General features: G+C 43.1%; 1 protein-coding gene across 1 annotated transcript in view; it reads left to right on the top strand.

Annotated features, from left to right (window-relative positions):
* Nucleotides 1-25477, top strand: part of CNGB1 (cyclic nucleotide gated channel subunit beta 1) — a 958531-nt gene that overhangs the window by 364417 nt on the left and 568637 nt on the right. Inside the window, exon 19 of the mRNA XM_085637063.1 lies at nt 14842-14883. Coding sequence (XP_085493189.1) covers nt 14842-14883 — 42 coding nt within the window. The remainder of the gene's footprint in view (nt 1-14841; nt 14884-25477) is intronic.

Genomic DNA, 25477 nt, shown 5'->3' with positions numbered 1-25477 from the left:
AAATGGAACTAGAAATCGATGACTTTCTCAGGTTTTCAGGACAAGGAGGACAGTTTCTTACTCCTGACACACATTGTCTGATTGTTAATTTTAAAAACTGTAAAGAAGAAAATTATATTTAATAAGTGGTAATTACATTCCTTTTAATTAATTATATACACAACTTTTAATCATTATTAATGCATAGTAAAACATGTTTTACTTTAGGCAACAATGTATTTTTTTATTTAAACTTCAGAATAATAATTTTCATTTAATATATTTAACTTAATAATTTAATTCAAAATCAAGTTAATAGTGCTGTAGCATTTTTTCTTGTGTTCTCCATTTAAAAAATATATATATAAAATTGATTTATAATAGTATTTGAAATAAATATATTTTTACTAACTTTCCTCAGAATTTTCGTATGGTTAATTTTAGGGAAAAGTAAAAAAGTTTATTTAACTCAAAAAAAGAGTAAAGATATTTTAGGGGCAGATAACGAGTTTGACGCAGTTGCATCGGCTCTCCGTCAGCACAGCTGCACCAAACGCGTGCAAGGACCGCCCGCTATATTATGAGTTGAAAGAGTTCAGCTCGTAATACGGTGGGTAGTCCTTTGCCCTTCCCATGGTGGTGCCTGAAAAACAGGCACCGCAATGGAAACAGCAAAAAAGTACAAGCATGGCATTTACGTGGACGTCCATGTCGTGCTGGAACTTTGTGAGAATACAGGCAGGGGGGCACATGTTGTGCTCCCCCTGAACATATCCCCATATGGGGGCACATGGGGGCAGGCCCCCTTTGTTACTGCAGCGACAGCCTTTTCATGGCAGGGCACCACCATGAAATAGCTGGCGGTGCAGAAACTCGTAATATGCTGAGTGGGACTGCGCTAGTCCCTGCTCACCATATTGCATTGTGGCACAGCTGCGCCACCACCAGGGAACTGATTGTTCCCTAGTACAGTCAGTGGTCCACCGCCAAAACGACAGTGAATGTCATAATAGGTAAAACGGTGAACCGCCACTGCTGCGCCACCGTGAGTCTGCAAGTTGGAAGACCACCAAACTTAAAATCAGCCCGAAGTGTTAAATATTATTTTAAATTAATTTGATATATTTATTTTAAATGTAGGACAAAAGAAAATAAATGCTATTGTAATAGTAACTTAATTTTGAATTCCTTCTTTAGTTAATTTAAATATATGAAATTAAATTACAATTGTTACTGGAAGTTTAAATAAATAAAAAAATTCTTACCTAATGCAAAAATAAATTACATATATTATCATTAACAATTATTAAAAATGGTGTAAGCAATGAATTAAAAGTAATTTAAATACATTTTATTAAGATGTAATCTTAAATTCATTTTTCAATTAAAGAAGGTTATTAAAATACAAAAAAATGTGTATTAGGTTAAAAAAAATGTAAACATTAAATTCTGTTTATATTTTTAACTATGTTAAATAACTTAATTTAACATTATTTCCTATCGGAGTTTTATTTTAAATCCCCACATCTGTTATTTTCTATGGAACGGTATTGCAGTAGCAGTGGTTGGCCACTTTATGGCTGTAGTAACTTTAGAAGTGCAGTTTGTGAATAGGAAGGAGCTTTCTCATTTGTGGGTGGATGCATGTCCCTCCCTAAACCCCTACCCTAGCTCTCCCTAAATCTCTCCTTACGTCTCCGTAATCCACTCCCCTTAGGTCATAATTATTCCCCATTTTCAAGCCTCTCCTATCTGTTCATCCCACCTTTACTATTAAAATGTATACTTAAGAGTGCAGAGATTCTGGCGGAAATCTTCACACACAAAAAGATAGGAGAAAAGCAGGTGGAGCAGGAACCTCTGCACATACGTTTGTGAGTAGCATTTTGTAGTGTGTTTGTAGTATTTTTTAGTACTACAAAATGTACTACAAAATGCAGTTTGTGAATAGGCACCACAGTCTGTAAGCAATTAACTGTTTATATCACATAGTTTGCTTAGATAGACGAATACACAGGAAAGGGTGCTACATCTCATCAATGTGTATGCGGGTAGCTGCACTGATAATACCACACCTGGAATTTCCAATACATTGGGGTATAGTCATTTTGGGGTGCAGGATTACTGCACTATTAAAAGATTTCCACCTGAAATTACCACTCAAATTGGTTCTTTGAGCACTAATTAGCACACGTGTTTTCCCCCTCATTCTCCTGCTTTTTCCCTGGTTAGATTGCCCCTGCTATATTTTGTGCTATGTCTCTGTGGAGAAGCCAGTACACACTATAAATAACCCCATAATCCCCATAACTATTGTTTCTGGCCAAATTATGATTTTCCCTAAATGTCTAATAATGGCCGATTGTTATGGGACATAGCACTCTTCCGGGAAATTACATTCTCTTCTAGGGGATCTTCAGACATAACCACTGAACTGTCCGGCACACGTGCGAGATCCCATAGCACTTTGCAAAATAAAGACATACATGGAAGTGTAAATCAATCAATCTCTCAATCTCTCTCTCTCTATATATATATATATATATATATATCTCAATTATTACGCACCAGTAAAGCTATCACTCAGAGTTAGGCATACACCAGTGGTTGTTATTTATTCCAGGTTATGCGTTTTGCTCGCACAGCACCTGGAATAAATAACAACCACTGGTGTATGCCTAACTCTGAGTGATCGCTTTACTGGTGCGTAATAATTGATGTCGATGTTGGCGCGCTCCGCCAACTACAAGCGAACCTCTACAGAGGGCGGGGGAAGGCAGAAGTAGCAAAAATCAAGGATATATATATATATATTTCACCAAGTTGCCCAGAAGCTTGAGGCCGCACACCGCTGCAGGTAGGAAAACAAACCTTTATTACGAACAAACAGGCAACTTCACATCCCATGTCTAGTCCCTGGCCTGACGTGTTTCAGAGAATCAGTCTCTTTCCTCAGAGGCCGTTTGACAAAGACCAACAAATCACGTACTCTGCCTCTCCCCTGCATGCTCATTTCACATAATTACTTAAATGGCCTCTGGTGTGCCGCGATGTTTTCAGTCATTAAGGTGCATGCTGGGATATGCTGCCTAATTTGTCCTGGATTTGTTTGCAAGACCGGAGCCCACTGGAGGGCTTAAAGGTACAGAATGAAAAGTCATATATATATATTTATATGTCTAACTCACAAAGAAACGCCCCTTCCGGAAACTGCAGGACCCTCGGGAAGAGGCGCACACTCCGGCGGGGCACGCCGGAAAGTAATCCTCCGATACTGAAAATAACGTGCGCTCTCAGTAATGATAGACTCCACACGACAGAACGATTCCAAGGTGTTTATTCACTACGCGTTTCGGCCGTTTCGGCCGTAAGGCCTTGATCACGTGATCAAGGCCTTACGGCGAAACGCGTAGTGAATAAACACCTAGGAAAAGGTGTCAATGTTCAGCCTCAGGACAGGCAAGGAGGTAATTTACCACATACCTCTACACACTCTTCCCACACTACAGACTACCCAAGAGGTAGATCTAAAGAGTGCAAAAAGTCACATAAGAAACGTTGAGACCTGTGATGTCAAGGACTGGTACTGTGGTGGCTTGCTCACGGTCAAGAATAGGTTCTTCACCATTGACATCAAAACATTACTGTAAGTCAACCTAGAGACCACAGTCGACATCGAGGCAATGACCCCCACCGACGTTGAGACCTCACATTGATGTCGAGACAGCCACTGTCCATGCCAAGACCACCATCATCAACGTTAAACACATAAAAAACAGTCTCATTCAGTATCAACGCCTCCATCGTCTGCATCGCCATCATGCAGACACACAGTAGACTGGCTGCGCTGCCAAAATATAATCCAGCACTGCATTCCTCAGATTCAGAGTATTATAGAACCTATTCACTCTCAAGGGAGGTTACGCAGGTAGGAAGTATATCTGCTACTCCTTCCTTATTAGGATCTGAATATTTTAGGTTTTTGCCAACCTTACCTACACTAGCAATCTCGCGGGTCCAACATAGTCCTGCAAGCAAAGACACTATGCGGTCAGGGGGATGTCGTAAATCTAGGTCACCAAGATTATCTAGAATACCTAGACGTTCTGTTTCCCAGAGAAGATCCAGACCTTGTTCAAGTCATCACAGACATCATAGTGAAGAGAGTCTTCGTACAGAACGTCCAGGCAAAGCTACTACTCACCATCCACACACTCTACACGCTCTTCGATTAGAGATTAATCTCCAATGCTATTGGACTCTCCTCCTGACAGAGGCTCACCAATAGATGACATCAATACTTTTAACAATGTTTTTGTCAAAAGGGCTTCAAAATTGAACATACCTATTCAGACACCTACTACTTCTGTGATTTTTGCAACCATACATCATAGAGCTTCTTCAAGGCCTCTATTGCTATTTGTTCCAGGTATTTTAGATCCAGTCATGCAATTATTCTTAACCGCAGCTATTGCAAAGTTGGCACCTTCCAGAGTGCTTAAGTAATATAAGGCACTGGATCAAGACCCTCTCTTCTTAAGATCAGATCCTCCTCCGGATTTGTTAAAATTTCGGCTGCAGGAAGGTCACATATTGTGGTTCTTTATTTCTACTGTGCATTTGGATAAGGAAAGCAAATGTTTGGACTCAGAAGGTAAAAAGATATGTGGTACAGCTGCCACTTCCACGAAAACAGCGAGTGCAACTGCTTTACTGGGTGATTACGAAAGATCTCTTTGGCACTCACTTCAAAGATTTGCTGAAAAACTGCCAGAAGTGGACAAACTGATGGTTCCAAACCAGGTGATATGCACAGCAGGTGATGCTTTCGACCTGTCAGCACATGCCTACTGTCATGGGATATATCTCAGATGTACTGACTGGTTGTGATTAACCAAGTTAAAACCTGAAGCACAGCAGAGGATTTTAAACCTTCCTTTTTCATGTAATTTTCTCTTCAGTGCACATACTGATGATGAGAGGGCCCAAATGAAATCAGAATAAGACACTCTAATGGCTGTAGGTTTGGAGAAGAAAAAAGAGTATAGAAGGCACTGCAAATCTTACGAAAGGAGATACTTCCCGCAGAGGGTTCAAACCCCCCAGTGGCAGCCTCATCAACAACAGTAGCAAAATTAACAGTAAAGACAGCCTTATCAACGCAGGTGGTTCTCTAGAGGCAGAGAAGGCCATCAAACATCGCCCACTACAGGAAAGCCTCAGACAAAAAACAATGAGTTTTTTTTCCCACCTCTCCATTAGTCACTGAGGTAGGGAGAAGTATTTCAAACCATATTCAAGAGTGGCACGACATTAACAAAAGACAAGTGGTAACACTTTCAAGACAGTTGGTGCTAGAAGCTAAAAACATTTCGAAATGGCTTCTAGCAAAAACAATTATGGCAATACATCTACCAGGAGTGCACAGCAAGCAGGCAGATGCACTATGTTGTATATTACAAGAAAATTCCGATTGGGTTCTAAACGACAAAATCATGCAAGATATATTCGATGAATGGGGATATCCAAAATTGGACCTTTTCACACACAACAAAAAATGCCCAAACTTCACCTCTAGATATTACCAGCTAGGATCCATTGGGAATGCCCTTCTGATCAACTGGTCAGGGAGATTTCTCTATGCTTTTCCTCCTATCCCACCAATTCTGACAGTGTTAATCAAACTGCAACATTCCAAGAAAAGAATGATACAACTAGCTTAGGAATGGCATAGGGAGTGCTGGGTCACAGATCTACTTCACCTGTCAGAGACCACACAGAAAATTGCCATGCAATCTGGATCTTCTCTGCAAATTCAGAGGTCAGATCCTACACCCCAACCTTTCATTAGAGAGGTTAGTTGCTTGGCTCCTAGAAATCCTTTCCTGAAACCTTACAATATGGGCACTTAAATCTTCCACAAGATTACATGAACATTTTAAAGTAGATGATGAGACCAGCCGCTAGAACATCATATTATCTCCTCTCAAGTGGAATAGAGTTTGTATATGGTGCATTCAGAATAACCATAACCCTGTTTCATGCCAAGAGGAGACAGTTATCCCATGCCTTCATCATTTAGCAAAACCTGGCATTTCTTCTTCTTCCATAAAAGTTCATCTTGCAACGGTGACTGCATAAAGGAAATCTCCTTACAAACCTCTTTCTTCAAAATACCAGTAACAAAACATTTCTTAGAAGTGGTTTAAAACTTTTTTCCCCCTATTAGGTATTCTTCTCCTCCAAGGGAGCTAAATATAGTCCTTTTAAAATGACTGGGTTCTCCATTTGAACCCATTCATAAGGCTACTTTACAACATTTATCAAGGAAACAGCCGTTCTAGTAGTTATTACTTCTATTCACACATTCAGCTAAATTCAAGCATTATGTACAAAAGAGTCTTATAGTGTGACACACAAAAATAGGGCTGTAATGAGAACTCACCCCTCTTTTCTTCCTAACATAGTATCAGATTTACATGCTAATCAATTTCCTTACCAACATTCTTCGCTTACCCCTCTAATCCAGTTTAAAGAGCCCTTCATTCATTGGATAGGAAAAGGGTATTAAAATTCTATTTGGATAAGACAAAAGAAATCAGACAATTCGATCACCTATTTGTGAACCATGGTCCTCTTAGAACAGTTTTTCTACTTTCGAACAATCCATTTTAAATGGAGTTTCTTGCATAATTCTTTGTTGCAATTAGGGAACAAATATCGGGCTGGTAGACCTAAGGCTCATTCGTCTAAAGGAAAAGCAGCAACTATGGCTCTTTTAAGAAATATATCCATTTCAGAAATCTGTAAAGCTGCTACATGGAGATCAATTCATACCTTTACCAGGCTTCGTCTGAATTCCACTTCGAAAGCTGATGCAAAAGTAGACCAAGCATCTTTAAGCAATTTGTTTGCATAATAAATTGAATTTTCTGTATTTCGTCTTTTTTTCTGCAAACTTTTGGCAGTGGGAAAAGCGTGCTAATCTATTCAGTGCTTATGACTATTGAGGTGGATCCCCTGGAAGAGGAGCAAAAGTTTCATAGCTGTAATACTGGTTATTTTCCAGGGGAATCCTCATCAAAGTCAAAGCAACCCTCCCACTTCCTCGGATAAAGATTAAATACAGAGATTTCTCTCCTGGTGCATGATGGAACACTGGAGCAAGGGTAAACTCTTAAAGATACAGGTTCAGATTAACCCCTTCCATGCAGTGGGCGTGTGCGAAAGACGCCCGGGGGCCGTCCGAACCCCGCCCACTCAATAAATCACCAGCACCGTGGCGGAATTCGCGCCACGGTCAAGGTGTTAATGCTCTAGCTACATGATTTATGGGCCTGCATTTCCTTTAGTTTTTCCATTTTAAAAAGAGAGGTTTGTGAGAAATATTTCCAATCACTTTATCATATCTGTATTTCCAAAATTGGGAAATAATTATATATATAAAACATAAGTGAAATGTGGGCACTTTCGGCTAAACCTATTGATTTTAATATATATATACATATATAAATATATAGGCCTCAATGAATATGGTCCACATACTGATTAAGTACGCAGAGATTGACAGAGAAGCTATAGTTTTGGAAATTGAACGGATTAATGGGCTATTAGATGCTATCACTGACAAAGACCTCGTCACCAAAGGTCGGGCTGAAATCGACATTCGTATTAAAAAACATGAGGAAACAATCAAGACTCGCAAAGCATATAAATTTGCACGTGACCTCAATGATTATGCAACAGGGCGTATTTTTACATTTTCTAGAAAGTTTGACAACTACAAGAGACAAGCACTTTCTACTCAGACATCTACGACTAAACTAAGCGACCCTGGGGCAATTCCATCAGTCAATATGAACTCAGATGTCGACTCCCTTACCTCGAATAGTGATTCTGACGACAATGGTCTGAATTTGGGGACCAATATGTCAATAACCATCAATCCCATAACACCAGCTGAGGAGTTACATTTTATCAGTGAGGATTGGAGACAAACCTTGCGAGAAATTCTCCTTCACAGCAAGGGCAACTAGAACATGCCTCAATCACAGCAGGAGGGAGAGGCGGATCAAATGTCGTAAGAGGTTCCAACAGAGGGTACAGGGGAAAGAAATGGAGGAATCAAAAATCATTTCAAACCAAACAGTAATCAATATGACCAAAGAAAAATTAACCAATGCTGAAATTCAAATTCTCAGTTTAGGACTTTCATATTGTCCAACCAACAATTTTTCTTACAATCATACAAGAATCGATTTATATAAATTTGTTAGAAAAATCAAACTCAAAAAATTCTATCAATTGAATAAAATTCCCTCTGCACCAAATACTATACAAGCCGATAAAGCAACTGTTGAGACCTTACAAGTTAATGATGTCCCAATGCTTCAAACGTTTCTTCACCTCTCTGATATGGAAACTGAAATTGGAGATAGCGTGTCCACTCAAGCTCAACTGCTGAATATGGGCATCATTACCTATCAACCAGCTCCCAGCCCATTTCGCCCTTCGTCCACTTTTCAACCTCTTATGCAAAAAGATGCTGTTGACATTTTTAGCGAGAGAATAATTGAAGAGTTGAAAAAACTGAATCGTCACGTCAATTCCAAAACAAGAATTCATAATTTCAAGAGTGCCCAATACTACACCCTAATGAATAAATTGAAGCAAAAATGTGACATCATAAGTAACAAGTCTGACAAAGGCGGCAATGTTGTTCTTTGGCATAAAGATCAATACCTTGCAGAAGCAAAGCGTCATCTGAGTGACACCACATGTTATAGAAAATCTTCACGACAAGAAATGCGACTAGTTCAAGAAACAATAACTAAAAGTCTAGTGCAATGGAAACGACAAGGTCTACTAACTAAGGATGAACTTAATTACGTAAAAGTGGACTTTCCAGTGATTCCTATATTATATTTTTTGCCAAAGGTTCATAAAAAAACAGATCCTGTCCCTGGTAGGCCTATAATATCGGCTCAAAAAAGTCTACTTGAAAAGATTTCCAAATATGTGGACTAATTTCTTCAACCCTTTGTTCTGTCTCTTCCTTCGTTTGTCAAAGATACTCCAGATTTCCTAAACAAAATCAAGAATATAATGTGGCAGTCAGATTATTTAATAGTTGTTATGGATATTGAATCGCTGTACACTAGTATTAATCACTCAGATGGTTTAGCAGCGGTAAAATATTTCCTTTCAAAAAGGGATATTGGTATGCGCGATCATAATGCAATGCTGCTAATGATGATTGAACTATGCCTGTACAATAACTTCTTTTTGTTTAGCACAGAGGTATATCAGCAGTTGAGAGGCGTGGCTATGGGGGCATGTTTCCCCCCCAGCTACTCATGTTTACATGTGGGCTGGTGGGAGGAACATGTCCTAATGTCCAACTACCATACTGTATGGACTGACAATGTGATGTATTTCTGGCGCTATATTGATGACATCTGTATGATTTGGAAGGGCGACAGACAGAGTGCGCAAGATTTTGTTGATTCTATTAATATCAATGATTTGAATCTCAAATTTACTGCAACAATTGATGATGCCAAAGTCGAATTCCTTGACATGTCTCTTTATGTTAGCAAGGGCAAATTACACACTAGACTACATCGGAAAGTTACCGCAGGGAACTCTATTCTACATGCGGATAGTGCCCATCCTCACCACACTATTCGGAGTATCCCATACGGCGAATTCCTTCGGATTCGCCGTATTTGCAGTGAGGAATTAGAATGTCAGTCATGCCAATCGGAGGCTTTTGTTCGTTTCCTCGATCGAGGTTATTCTAGAGAAGTCTTGAATTCAGCACTTACCAAAGCTAATTTGTTACCAAGGGTTAATCTTTTAACTATAAAAAAAGCACAATTAACATCCTCTGTCCAGCAGAATAGTGAGACAGATTTAACTAACGTCAGATTTGTTACCACGTACAGTCAGCAAGAAAAACAGATACGCAATATGATGTATACTCAGTGGCCTATTGTACTAACCGACATGACACTTAAATCTATTCTGCCAGAATTTCCTGCGATTACCTTTAGAAGGGCACCCTCTATGAGGGATGCCCTTGTAAAATAAAGTCCTGAAGTCACTCCCAAAACAACTTGGTTGACTAAAAAAGGCTTTTATAAATGCAATTCATGTCGGGCTTGTACCTTTGCAACTAATAGTACTGATTATATTACGGCATTTGACAACAAACAATTTCCTATTCGGGATTATCTAACTTGCCGCACAGATTTTGCGATCTATAAACTACGCTGTACTTGTGGTCTTGAGTACATCGGAAGCACTAAGCTCCCCGTACATAAGCGCATCTTACAACATGTTAGGGCAATCGTCAATTCGGATCCTAATTATCCGGTGGCGAGGCATTTTAAAATGGTCCATAATAACAAACTTAAGGATCTTGAGTATACTGTCTTAGGGGCTGTCCCCATTTTTGTGCGGGGAGGTAATTGTGAAAAAACCCTCCGTCAACTGGAGACACACTTTATCCTGTCCCTTGACACTAAGATGCCTAATGGTCTCAATAACAGCGAGGACTTATATAATTTCCTTTAATACATGCTGTCTGAGTTTCCTTGTTGGATCTGCGCTCTGTTATTTTCTGTGTTGGAAGAGATTAAAATATGTCTTTTACATTCTAGTCTTTTATGATATGATGCAATATCTAATTGGTGCTTTCTTGATGGTTTTATCTTCGTATCAACTCTATTGAAGTCTGTACAACTTATTATATTTTATTCATGATATGATCTAAGTTTCTCTTGCGCATATTTGTTCAGGCTTGAACAAATTTTACCAACTGCCTCATTTAATTATTAATGTAATATGTTTTTTACTTTTTGCACATTGCACTTTATCACTCTTTCGACTTCCAGGTATTTTATGTTGACTGATAGACCTGACAGTCCTTTCGATAGCTCATCCTGTTTGTAGCTGCTACTATGACCATTCTTTGCACATTAGATCCAGATTGGAATTTTCCATCATCTAAACCTTGCACTATTTTGCACTAGTGTATGTAGTATATTGATTCTTATATTGGTATATACATTTTAATTGTGATAAGTATTCCCTTCTCTGCTGTTATTTCCAACTGCTATTTGTGTCACTGGTGCACATGTGATTAAGCTGATGTCCCGTTATGCCTATTTGCACAGTGTTTTAGAATTTTGAAAGGAATTTTCCTGGATGTTATCATCATTCTTTCTTATGTGTTTTTTGTCATATATTTTAGTCGAGCTGCTATTTATTGCTCATTGAGATAAGACCTATGCCCTAGGGACTATTTACACTTGTAAATGATTCAGCAGTGGAAATATAACCACCATACTTTGCACTCGCATTTTGCACTTGCTCCTTATGTAATGTTCATTGGTGTTGTTCCACTGCTCATTTTCACCATTGGCATGTGCCGTGAGGTATTTTTTCTTCATGTGTTTATGAGCATTTACATTATATTTGGGACAATATATATATATGTTTTCGATACAGTGCTAGGTATCTATATGCTGATTATTATTTGTGCAGCATGATGACCTTAATATGCATAATATGAATATCGTTGCTATTTGCAAACATCTGGGGTTAATTTTTACTGATATGGGAACTTATGTGATTACTAATTGTGTATCTTTGACATTTTGTTTATTTACAAATATGGTTGGATATTATGCCGTTTTTTGAATATTAAAGACGAGGTTTTTTAGAATATTTATTGTATTTAAATTAATACTTAAATGCTTCATGTGTTTGCAGCGAAAAAGTATTTGACTTTACATGATTCCAAACAGAATTTACAATTCGATTTTGATTTATATATTTTCTTCTCGAGCTATGAGTACTGTCGGTAGTTTCACGGCAATTTACCATGTGTTTTGAAGTCTGTTGTCCAGTTTTATGCACATAGTAGTTTTTTTCCAAAGGAATTTGTGCATGTGCTACAATTGAACTATGGTTGTCCCTGAGCGCGTCATGTGATCAAGCTCGCGGATGCGAAACGCGTCATTGCGGACATTATGTCCGATGAATATGTTAGATATATTTCATGCCGAATGAACTCATTTTTGCACTGAATCCGGATTCCTGTTGGTTCCTGATAGCCTGAGCGCATTGAAGAGGTCCTTGCCAGCTTTTCCCCGCCTGTGCTTGCTAGTGGCGGGGCTGGATTAGTTAACGAGCGTAGACCCAGGTTTGGTGCAATTATATTTATTTCAACACACCATCAGTCGCCATGACGCGTTACGGCAGATCCCTGCCTTGATCACATGACGGAATATATATATAGGCAGGTGTGCCGAAATGCGTCAAGCGTAAGAAGAATAAACCTAAGCTGGATAGCGAAACCATACTCCTGTGTCGGTGTCCGATTTTTAATGAAGTCGGGATTGGTTGGAATATATATATATATATATATATATATATCACAAAATAGACTGCTCGGCAGTGGGGGCGCACTCGGGAGGCAATAATCAGTCCCAGGCAGCAGGACACTCCAAACACCAGTGTACGCCTTACGCGTTTCGGAAAGATTCCTTCATCATAGGCTCAACCCAAATTTGCATTGCCACAGACACGTTTATTTAAAATACTTGCCTCCAATGGGCTGCTCACATGAAACACACATTACAGTCCCATTGCATGCTGGAATATATATATATATTACCCAATTACCTAGTGGCAGTCGTCACTGGGAAGTTATAGTTAGGTTTGAGTTTCAATAGGTAATGCCTTTTTGTGTGGCTAATTACTTTGCCACCATTTTATGAATCTCCATCAAACTTTTCCAAAATGTGCTCCTTTTATAAAAAAAAATGTGTCCATGGAGAGTTTCTGGGTGATCTGTCAAGCGAGAGCTGAGAAAAAAGGGGGTAGCAAAACACGCTTTCCCCATTCTTTTTTTCCACAGGAACTTTAGACACAGCTACAGCCCAAACCACAGAATGGTTTTACACGCAGTTTGGCAGAAAGCTAGATCCTGGTTCAGAAAGAGTGCTTTTTGTGTTTTGGTGTAAATTTGTTCAGAAGTTTTGGAGAAATGAAGGTTAAAAAATGGTACATGTCGCTGCGGATGATCTGCCAAACTGACAGATCTCCTCCTGAGCGCTGCCACCACATAAACCAGGAAGTGGTGGCAGCCATCTGAAGACTCACTCCAAGTCCTAATAAAAATGCAAAAAAGAGAAAAGGCATACGAGGGCAGGGTAGGGATACCCTGACGACCTAGGCCTGGTGTTAGTGGTCCCAGAATGACCCCACCTGGGGCCAAAAATGTTTTTTTTGTTTTCTAATTTTGCCCCAAATTCACAGAGGATATGTGAATCCACTGCAAAATTGGAAAAAAGGCAGGCTTTGCACTTTGTTTTTTTAAAAACCTTCCGTCATTGGCCAGGGCCTGGGATGGCACTGCATATTATGTTTTGAGGGAGTTGCCTGACCCTCTGAGATGCCCCAGGTACCCCATCCTCTGGGGCCAAAGTAAAAAAAAAATGAGGGCCTACTTAGGCCGTGGGGACCACATGCCCAGGGCTGCAATGTATTAAAAAGGGGAGGTGGCTGCACAGCCCCCTCCCCAAGCCTAAAAAGGCCCTGGGGCCCCCTATCTCCCAGGGCTGAGTAATAAAATGAAGGGAGGGGGCACACGTCTCCCTTCCCTGAACCTAATTATGCCAGGGGACCCCATTCCCCAGGGTCAAAATGTAAACTGAAGGATGGGGGACTGCGCGGCCCTCCTCCCTGAGCTTTTGAGAGGCCCCTGGGACCCCAACCCCAGTGGCATGAGATCTTTAAAAAGGAGGAAAGCCACACGATCCCCCTTCCTGAGCCTTAATAGGCCCCGGCGACCCCATCCCCCGGGGCCGGCTCAGTTACTGTGTCCCAGGGATCCCACTCCTGAGGCACAGTAGATTTCCTGCCTGCACCAGCATGGGCAGGGAAACATAATTGTATTTTTAAATCTCCCGCCAAACAGGAGAAAACACCAAGGGCTCGATTATGTCGGTCAGAGTTACCTCCGACCGACACCTTCGCGGTCTTGGGACCGACCACATTTGGTCGGCAGTCCCGACACTGCAATTACAATGAGGCCGTACATGGTGCAGTCGCATTCTCCCATTTCTCTATGGGAGCTTGTGTTACGCCCGTAAACCGTCCATAGCACAAGCTCCCATAGGGAAATGGGAGTTTCTGTTAATCCCTGCACTGCGTGGCAGGCTGTCTGGCACACGTTGCAGGGATTAACAGGAGGGCACCATAGATGGCCCCTCGGCCTAAAACCGGAGGCCGCAAGGAGAAGGGGTCCTGATAGGGGCCCCCAAACTCACTTTCCAACAGGCTTTCCATGTCGCAAAGCCTGGCACAGAAAGCCTGTCGGAAACCAAGCATCGCAAACCCAACAACAGAAATGGTGTTCATTGGGATTAGAGGCCGGTCTCCGACTGGCCGATGGGCTCCTTGAGCCTGTTGGAAGCCAGCCGGAATGACTGGCCGGTTTCAATTCTGACCCCCTAGATTGTAACTAGGCAGTCGGAATTGAAACCGTCAATGTCAGTCGGAAAGCCTCTGACCGCAGACTCAGTCCCAGTTCTGTTGGCTTCTCAGACTCAATCGTTTTCTGGGTAAATTCCTTTAGCCATGCAAGATAACTTCAGGGTTTCCTACATTTACTTAAGACACAACTTAAAGTTTTCATAGTTCAGAAATAAGTTTATGAAGGGAAATTAAGGCACAATTACATAATGTAGTACAACATAGTTTTAAATGTCGACTTCCTGGCATTGTGCTGACTTTCATTAATATCTGCAGGACAGTATGTCACCTTGACCACTTTTTAATGTCTTGCAGGAGGCTCGCATGGATCATGGAGGAGGAAGAGGACGAGTCTGAGTAAGTGCTATGAGCATTAAGATTACTGGGGAGAATGCAAATAGTCAACACACACAAAAATTCAGTTAGTTGTCTAAGCAGCCAGGTGTGTACCTAGGACCACTTTCAGTTGCATGCCTTCTTCTGTCCTTCATCTCCTCTGTAGCCACCTCTGAATTTCTCAGCCCGTTCAGCGTTTGCAAGGTCTCAACTGACGTAACATTTCAATGCTGCAAAAACTGTCATCAGCTTGTGTCAAGGAAGAATAACTCATATAGCGGCAGGCAACATTTAAAACAACTCTGCGGCAAGAGGTGGCTGATCCTGTTTTTATGTCTGCGTACCACCAATTTTAAACAAGCATTTGCAATGCAATAGGTCCCCCATTTATGAGAGTTTGATCTATTGGCATTGCAAATGACAATGCCTTTTATTTATGGGTTGTTTTTAGAACAGATAAATAAAAGGCATTGACATTTACAATGCCAATAGCTTAAACTCTCGCGAATGTGAGACCTATTGCATTGCAAATGCGTACTATACAAATTTAAAAAAACATTAGGAGCTAATTGAGAAAATAATGCTCGAATGCTGTAATTAAAGCCTACTGAGCAACAACACACGTAACAGGGATGTCCCCATGGAAAGTTAGAAAATGAGACAAGGCAGTACTAAAGAGGGACTACTAAGCCTTTTGACCAATGAACAGACACAGTTTACAGCGTACAATGACACGAGCCAATGAAAAATGTGGGCGGAGCTTCACGTATCTACCTCAATACAGCATGCCTCACAGGGCAGCACATGCGCTGCTCAGGCTCGGCGCGAAATGCTGGCAGGACACAGGGCAGCACAAGTATTCCTCCTTCCCGGCAGTGAAGAATGCCTGTGCAGCCCAACACTGTCCTAATTGCAAGTGCATTAAGTTAAGTATGCTGCCAAGCCACAAACCTGCTGGGGTGCCAGGAGTACCCTGCAGGCAGGTGAGCCACACAAGCTTCCCTGATGATGAAGTAACTTTCATGAGCACTAGCATGGCTTCAGGCAATGTAAATACCTTAATGTGATTACCATTAAAATAATGACATTGTCTCTCCACTGACACAGTGTTCCTGGAGATATATATATATATATATATATATATATATATATATATATATATATATATATATATATATATATATATATATATATCCCAAAGCAAAAAGTCTCTCGTTACTGGAGCCCCCGACCCTTCAGGGCGGCCTCTAGACAATGGGCACGGAGCAGCCCATCCATTAAACAGCAAAAACAAATAGAGGCCCATTGCTGGCAGAAAACGACATTTATTTAACGTCTTTGCACTGCAGATTCCTCCCAAATGCCTAACGTTTCGGCCTCATCCGGCCTTGTTCACAGGCAGAAGGAAAACATTCAAACTGCTGATTGCGCACCTGCGTGCTTTTAAGTTCTTGTAACTCACGTGACTCATTACGAAATACAGGTTCCAGAGTGCACCGCCAGTAAGGTTGAAATAAGAACTGGAAGTCCTCGTTTCTTTATGGAAATATACAGTTAGTATCTGCATAGCGGTGCCACTCGTGTTGAAAAGTACACATAAAGCCAGGTGAGTAGATGTTATTTTGCACATTGCTGCGGACTATTAAAGTGGCGTAAAATAAAACGAAATCCAACCAGCACGATCGTAGATGAACATCCTTCATCACGAATCCCTTCCAAATTGCGTTCCCTTTTGCCACATTGGCGTCTCCTCGGTAGGTAGGGTGCATTGAGTGGGTCATGCTCCTCCATAAGTTCCAAAGCAAAAAGTCTCTCGTTACTGGAGCCCCCGACCCTTCAGGGCGGCCTCTAGACAATGGGCACGGAGCAGCCCATCCATTAAACAGCAAAAACAAATAGAGGCCCATTGCTGGCAGAAAACGACATTTATTTAACGTCTTTGCACTGCAGATTCCTCCCAAATGCCTAATGTTTCGGCCTCATCCGGCCTTGTTCACAGGCAGAAGGAAAACATTCAAACTGCTGATTGCGCACCTGCGTGCTTTTAAGTTCTTGTAACTCACGTGACTCATTACGAAATACAGGTTCCAGAATGCAACGCCAGTAAGGTTGAAATAAGAACTGGAAGTCCTCGTTTCTTTATGGAAATATACAGTTAGTATCTGCATAGCGGTGCCACTCGTGTTGAAAAGTACACATAAAGCCAGGTGAGTAGATGTTATTTTGCACATTGCTGCGGACTATTAAAGTGGCGTAAAATAAAACGAAATCCAACCAGCACGATCGTAGATGAACATCCTTCATCACGAATCCCTTCCAAATTGCGTTCCCTTTTGCCACATTGGCGTCTCCTCGGTAGGTAGGGTGCATTGAGTGGGTCATGCTCCTCCATAAGTTCCACAGCAAAAAGTCTCTCGTTACTGGAGCCCCCGACCCTTCAGGGCGGCCTCTAGACAATGGGCACGGAGCAGCCCATCCATTAAACAGCAAAAACAAATAGAGGCCCATTGCTGGCAGAAAACAACATTTATTTAACGTCTTTGCACTGCAGATTCCTCCCAAATGCCTAACGTTTCGGCCTCATCCGGCCTTGTTCACAGGCAGAAGGAAAACATTCAAACTGCTGATTGCGCACCTGCGTGCTTTTAAGTTCTTGTAACTCTGTGTGACTCATTACGAAATACAGGTTCCAGAGTGCACCGCCAGTAAGGTTGAAATAAGAACTGGAAGTCCTCGTTTCTTTATGGAAATATACAGTTAGTATCTGCATAGCGGTGCCACTCGTGTTGAAAAGTACACATAAAGCCAGGTGAAAGTTAAAGTGGCGTAAAATAAAACGAAATCCAACCAGCACGATCGTAGATGAACATCCTTCATCACGAATCCCTTCCAAATTGAAGGGTCGGGGGCTCCAGTAACGAGAGACTTTTTGCTTTGGAACTTATGGAGGAGCATGACCCACTCAATGCACCCTACCTACCGAGGAGACGCCAATGTGGCAAAAGGGAACGCAATTTGGAAGGGATTTGTGATGAAGGATGTTCATCTACGATCGTGCTGGTTGGATTTCGTTTTATTTTACGCCACTTTAATAGTCCGCAGCAATGTGCAAAATAACATCTACTCACCTGGCTTTATGTGTACTTTTCAACACGAGTGGCACCGCTATGCAGATACTAACTGTATATTTCCATAAAGAAACGAGGACTTCCAGTTCTTATTTCAACCTTACTGGCGGTGCACTCTGGAACCTGTATTTCGTAATGAGTCACGTGAGTTACAAGAACTTAAAAGCACGCAGGTGCGCAATCAGCAGTTTGAATGTTTTCCTTCTGCCTGTGAACAAGGCCGGATGAGGCCGAAACGTTAGGCATTTGGGAGGAATCTGCAGTGCAAAGACGTTAAATAAATGTCGTTTTCTGCCAGCAATGGGCCTCTATTTGTTTTTGCTGTTTAATGGATGGGCTGCTCCGTGCCCATTGTCTAGAGGCCGCCCTGAAGGGTCGGGGGCTCCAGTAACGAGAGACTTTTTGCTTTGGAACTTATGGAGGAGCATGACCCACTCAATGCACCCTACCTACCGAGGAGACGCCAATGTGGCAAAAGGGAACGCAATTTGGAAGGGATTCGTGATGAAGGATGTTCATCTACGATCGTGCTGGTTGGATTTCGTTTTATTTTACGCCACTTTAATAGTCCGCAGCAATGTGCAAAATAACATCTACTCACCTGGCTTTATGTGTACTTTTCAACACGAGTGGCACCGCTATGCAGATACTAACTGTATATTTCCATAAAGAAACGAGGACTTCCAGTTCTTATTTCAACCTTACTGGCGGTGCACTCTGGAACCTGTATTTCGTAATGGGTCACGTGAGTTACAAGAACTTAAAAGCACGCAGGTGCGCAATCAGCAGTTTGAATGTTTTCCTTCTGCCTGTGAACAAGGCCGGATGAGGCCGAAACGTTAGGCATTTGGGAGGAATCTGCAGTGCAAAGACGTTAAATAAATGTCGTTTTCTGCCAGCAATGGGCCTCTATTTGTTTTTGATATATATATATATATATATATATATATATCTCTCTCTCTCTCTCCAGGAACACTGTGTCAGTGGAGAGACCGTGTTTCCATAGGAAATCCGCAACATTCTATTTGGAATAACTTTGGCGCCGGTTGACGAATCCTCGCGAAATTTTCAAAATAGGTGGGGCGCTCCGCTCCGCTCCTACCCTGAAAGTCTCGGGGGGATTCGTCAAGCGGGGGCTGAGAAAAAAGGGGGGTCCCAAAACGCATTTTCCCCATGCATTTTCCCATAGGACCTTTAGTCCGAGCTACAGCCCGAACGGCTGAACAGAATTACTTGAAATTTGGCAGAGAGGTAGTCCTCAGGTCAGAGATGTGCCTTTTGCAGGTCTGGTGTAAATCTGTTCAGTAGGTCCTGAGAAAATAGCATTTAAATCAATATATATATCTGTAAGCGCGCTCCGTGCGCTTACGGTAAGCTTACCGTACGCGTACGGTGCCGTGCGCGAGCTCAATTCTGATTGGTGGTTACATGACTGTAAACATTCGAATCGGTCGAAATCAGAAAGTGTCGGCCGCCATTTTCTGTCTCTCGCACTGAAAAACAAAGGTGGATAACGTGAAAAGGGGGCAACGGAGAGAGTTGCAGACCCCCTAGCGTTTGTCAGGGGGTCCACGAAGGACCAAAAAGTACGAAAAATACATTTAATAATTTTAAAAAAAAATCGCGGACTGCGCGTACGGTACGGCAAAAAAAAAACGAAATAACAATCACATTTATTAAATAAATTGAAGGACCCGCAAGGGAAAAATTGTTACTGTGTAAAAAAAGGCGAGGCGGGCACGGTATGAACTGCGCAACATGGGCGCTCGGTGCGCGCAGGGTGTGCGCACGGTGAAAAACCAGAAAAAAAAAAAATAAATACATAACTTAGCATTTAAAAAAACGTACAAATTCACTGAAAAAAACATGCGCGACCGCAATCCACAATGTGTCATTTCAGATGTCATCATTGATGTGATGAGTGATGTCACTGACCATGTCATGAGTGATGTAATATGTGACGTCATCAGCAGTTTATTGTGGGCGCACAAGTTATAGTTACCTGATCTAACTATAACGTGGAATTTCATTGGTTTTTTACGAGTGAAATGTACAGCTAACTATAACATGTGTGAAACCTATGGTTTTTTAAGTGAATTTGCAAGGTTTTTTCAATGCTAATTCCTAACTATAACGTGTGTGAAACCTATGGTTTTTTCAGTGAATATATATATACATACATATACATATACACACACGCTCCGTGATTCTGCCTGAAGTCACCGCACTCTCGAATGGGTTCTCCGGTCCTGTGGCGGCAGTGCCGCTCGTAATATCCAGCTCCCCACACCAAGTAGAAAGGACCAGCACTCTCGTTATTTAAATCTCCTTATAGATTTATTGGCGAAAAAATTGAAAACAAACGCGTTTCGGCAATCCTGCCTTTGTCAATTTCGGCGGGCGACACAGCATGACAATAATATGGTCACCGCAGCTCGACTGGTATTCTTAAATAGGTCCTCAGCCCAAATGGATCATTATCCATGGGGCAGTACCAGGATCATAAGCCCATTCAGAGTGAACCCATATGAGTGCCTGATTGATCAATTTACCCCTAAGCTGATATCAGAACGCCGGGTCAAGGCGCTTAGCGGGGAGAATGTCAATATCTGTATATATTAAATGCTGTGTGAAAATATTGTACATAAGATTGTTTATAATCAAATTCACAAATGAATTTTCGGTAACATTATGGTGCCGATTCCGATCCTGTAAAACCCGGGTACGAATGGTTGTACGGAGCGTATTCTCCGTCCGACTCGTACCCGGGAATACCACCTTACAAACCCGCAAGTACGATTCGTACAGAAATACCATTTCCGTACGAGTTGTACAAAACACCGACCGGCTAAAAAATACCCACAATTCCGATCCGGGACATCGCGTACGTGACGTCCAGACAGAGTCAGGCATCGTTTTACGGACCAGCAAGCACGATCCGTGCCCACGTCACTCCGCACCGCTAATTTTTTACGGCAGCCAAAAACTCCCGGGTAATTGAGGACGACGCGAAGAAGGAGCACCAGTACGCGACGGACAGCCATGGACCCCATCCTACGTGTCATCCCGGCCCTCCTAGCCTACGACCTGGTGCACAGAAACCGACGCAGACGCCGCAGAAGGTCAGAACAACACCCAGGGGCAAAGGGGGGGCGAGGGGCAGGAAACATAACCCCCACCCAATCTAAAACACATATATCATGCACATAAATTACCTCCATGGTCTGGTCACTTCGGGGGGCGTGTCCACCAATCCCACGTACCGCCACAACGGAAGTGGACGTGGACGCATACACGTCACCTCTCCAATGGTGGTACGGACCGTACCCATGCTCTGGGGGGTGTGGGTACGGTCCGTACCACCATTGGAGTGGTGACGTAGGGGTACGCATGGCACGGACCGCACCCACGCCCCCCAGAGCGTGGGTACGGCCCATACCACCATTGGAGTGGTGAGGTAGGGGTACGCGTGGTACGGCGCGTACCCATACCCTCAGAGCGTGGGTACGGTCTGTACCACACGTACCCCTACGTCACCACTACAATGGTGGTACGGACTGTACCCATGCTCTGGGGGGCGTGGGTACAGTCCGTGCCACGCGTACCCCTACGTCACCACTCCAATGGTGGTATGGACCGTACCCACGCCCCCCAGAGCGTGGGTACGGTCCGTACCACCATTGGAGTGGTGACGTAGGGGTACGCGTGGCACGGACCGTACCCGCGCCCCCCAGAGCGTGGGTACGATCCGTACCACCATTGTCATAGTGATGTAGGGGCACCGTGGTACGGACCGTACACACCCTATGAATGCAGGGGTACGGTCTGTCTCACCCGTACCCCTACGGCACCAGTACATTATGGATACAAGGCGTACACATGGCACAAATGTCAGACTACGGCCTGGTGCAGCATATTAGCAGGAAATTTGGGGGGGGTGTATGGCCAGGACAGCAGTGTACTGCACCAAGGGGGTGGGTGGGTGGGTGGGTGGCTGCAGAGGACTCCCATGTCAGGATCTTACCGGATAAAGGTTCTGCAGGAGCGCCACCGAGTTTCAGGATGCTGTTGCTAATTCCCAACTTTCCACCCTCACCCCATGTATCTATCAAACCCTAGAATACACAGGTGATTGGGGAAAGAGGGGAAACAAAACAAGGAAAGAGGGCTAGTATCCAGAGAACGGCAGTCTTCACCTCATCTGCGGTCTGGGGACTTGTAAATCTAGGAAAGCACAAAGAGTGAGTGAGTACCTAGATATTATAGGAAAAGATACCCTAACCCCCCACCACACCATTAACGAGGGATAACAGTAGGAGTATGAATACCTAGCTTGAGGAAACAGGGATGATTGACTTGGAGCGTTCTAAAAGATTTAACTGGAAGGGCACTGGTACGAGTTAAGGAATGCACACCTGTTCTCCAGCGTCTTCCATCTGCTCTTTAACTAGAGGTCCAAAACACAGGCACAGTGATGAGTAGTATTATATTAAAGGTATACCACACCCCCAGACTACCCCTGCACAGTACCTTTGTCTTGAAGGAAGAATTCTGGACTACGTCCGCTTCACCACCGTCTACCCAAACGTAGGTTAACACCAGATCCAGACCTCTCCCAAATGCGGTGGATATCGCTCGTCTCTGGGAGGCTAAATAAAACGGGACTGCAAATAGAGGACAGTATAGGGAATTACCGGTACTTGAGAGACTGGAAAGCAGGGGACGGGAGCGGTTAAACCCGGCCGGCCCACGGGACACAATCCGGTAAGGCAGGCGGAGCACACCGCTACCCGTGTAATCCTGATAATACTGGGAAACCGGAAAGAACAGCGCATTACGTGCATAAGTCACAAATGTCCCGAGCAGAGGGAGACGGACTCGGGAAGTCAGAGCTCTGACGTATGGCTGAATTAACAATAGATCAGCCCAATGCCTAAGTTGTGGGGGGGGACTCGAAGGGCAAAGAACAAGGAATCCTCGGGTCTCACAAATCTCCAAGGACGGGTCGGAACAACAGGAAGTCACCACAACAGCCTGAGAAGCAACACTGGAACGCGAAGCCTCGAGCTCACCGGAAGTCAGGCTTTTCTACTCGCCTGACTTCGTTGCACATGCGCAGTAGCGAGCGGCCATGTTGAAGGGGATCGCGCTCTTCCGTGGTCTGTGTCCGGCAGGCATGACAGTATACTCCCCCCAGAACTCCTCTCACTGGTTTGGGCTTGTGAGGATAGCGTCTATGAAACAGACGGATTAATCGAGGGGCATGCACATGACTGGCCGGTTACCATGTACGCTCCTCTATTCCGTAGCCTTTCCATTGTATCAGATACTGCAAGCGACGTCTACTTCTTCTTGAGTCAACGATGGCTTCCACTTCAAATTCTTCCTCTCCATCCACCAGCACCGGAGCAGGTGTCAGGGGAAGACGAGTTTCAGGTGCCAAAGGTTTTAACAATGAAACGTGAAATACGGGATGTACCTTAAATGACACAGGCAGGGTTAGCTCCATAGTTACAGGGTTTATTACTCTCTTGATCTTGTATGGGCCAAGAAACTTGGGTTTGAATTTACAAGGACCCCGTAGAGGGATATATTTAGATGATAACCATACCTCATCCCCTGGTTGATACGAAGGTTCTGCCTGTCGATACGTGTCAGCCCCTCTCTTATACTTTGCCTTTGCCTGGTCTAAATTTTCCTGAGTGAGTTTGTGTATGTCTTGAATGTTCTGAATGAATTCACTAACTGCTGGAGCGGTACATTCTGTAGTGGTTACAGAGGGTAAGGATTTAGGATGAAAACCATAAGAACAGAAGAATGGAGTGTGTTTGGTGGATGTATGTTGACTGTTATTATAAGCATATTCAGCTATCCATACCATCTTGTCCCATTCTGTACTGGAGTGTAACGATTGGCATCTTATATACTGTTCAAAACACTGGTTTACCCTCTCGGTCTGGCCGTCAGTTTGCGGATGGTGACTAGAGGACAGTCTGACATCCATCTGCAGCAGAGAGCATAATTTCCTCCAGAAACGGGAAACAAACTGGGTACCCCTGTCTGAAATGACCACCGAGGGAAAACCGTGTAACCTAACCACATGATGGAGGAAAACAGTAGCAAGTTCGGCAGCAGTAGGGAGTCCATGTAGGGGAACAAAATGTGCTGTCTTAGTAAACAGGTCCACTATTACCAATAGTGTAGTGTGTCCCGTAGAAGTGATCGGTAATTCCACAATAAAATCCAGAGACACTGTGTGCCATGGTAGCGGAGGTGTAGGCAGGGGTTGAAGTAATCCCATAGGACTCTGACGGGACGTCTTACTTTGGGCGCACACATGACAGGTCTGTACATAATGCTCCACGTCTTTTCCTAGGGTGGGCCACCAAAACCACCGTCTTACGGAGGCTATGGTTTTCTTTATCCCAGGATGTCCGGCCAAAGGGTGTGAATGACACCATTCCAAAGCCTGTCTTTGCAAGTCCAAAGTAGGAAGAACCAGACCTTCTTGAACATATACAAACCCCTCTTTGGTAATGTGCTCAACTGAATCTACCATCTCATGTCCACACACTGTCTGTTGGTCTGTTTTCACCTTAGTGCGGAATTCCTCTTCCGAAATCCCTCCCACAATTCTATTCTGAGGTATGATGTGGGGTGGTTCTACCTGTTCTTCTGGGATCAAACCCTAAACGAGATAAGGCATCAGCCTTACCGTTCTTTCTACCTGCTCGGTATTGAATAGTGAAGTCGTACTCACTAAAAAATTGAGCCCAACGAAATTGCCTCATGGACAAGGCCTTGGCTGATTTTTAAAATTGCAAATTTCGGTGATCCGTGAACACCATAACCGTGTGTCTAGCCCCCAGCAAGTACTGACGCCACTCCTCAAATGCCTTTTTAATGGCTAAGAGTTCCTTGTCACCCACAGCATAGTTCGATTCTGCTGGTGTGAACTTATGGGAAAAGAATGCTACCGGATGTAATTCCCCTGTAGTTTGGTCTGCCTGGGATAGCACCCCACCCACCGCAACTTGTGAAGCATCGGCTTCTAATATGAATGGATACATGGGATCTGGGTGTTGGAGCACCGGAGCTTGTGTGAAGGCCGTCTTCAAGGCTTGAAACGCCTTATCAGTTTCTGTTGTCCATAAAAAGGGAATCCCTTTCTTTAATAGCTTAGTGATAGGCGCTATCAGTCCTGAAAACCCATTAATGAAATGCAGATAAAAATTGGCGAAGCCCAGGAAACTTTGTATGTCCTTTACCTTCTGAGGAGCAGGCCAACGATGAATGGCTTCAACTTTTTGTGGGTCCATACTCAACCCCTGCGGTGAGATGATAAAGCCCAAAAAAGGAACCGATTGTACGTGAAACGTACATGTCTCTAGTTTGCAATATAAGTGATTGTCCTGTAGACGCTGCAAAACATTTCTTACATGGGGTATGTGTTCCTGCAGTGAAGGAGAGTAAATCAATAAATCATC

This window comes from Triturus cristatus, chromosome 12, assembly GCF_964204655.1.
Source record: "Triturus cristatus chromosome 12, aTriCri1.1, whole genome shotgun sequence".
NCBI lineage: Eukaryota > Metazoa > Chordata > Amphibia > Caudata > Salamandridae > Triturus > Triturus cristatus.
This window is presented reverse-complemented; position numbering and strand designations above follow the sequence as displayed.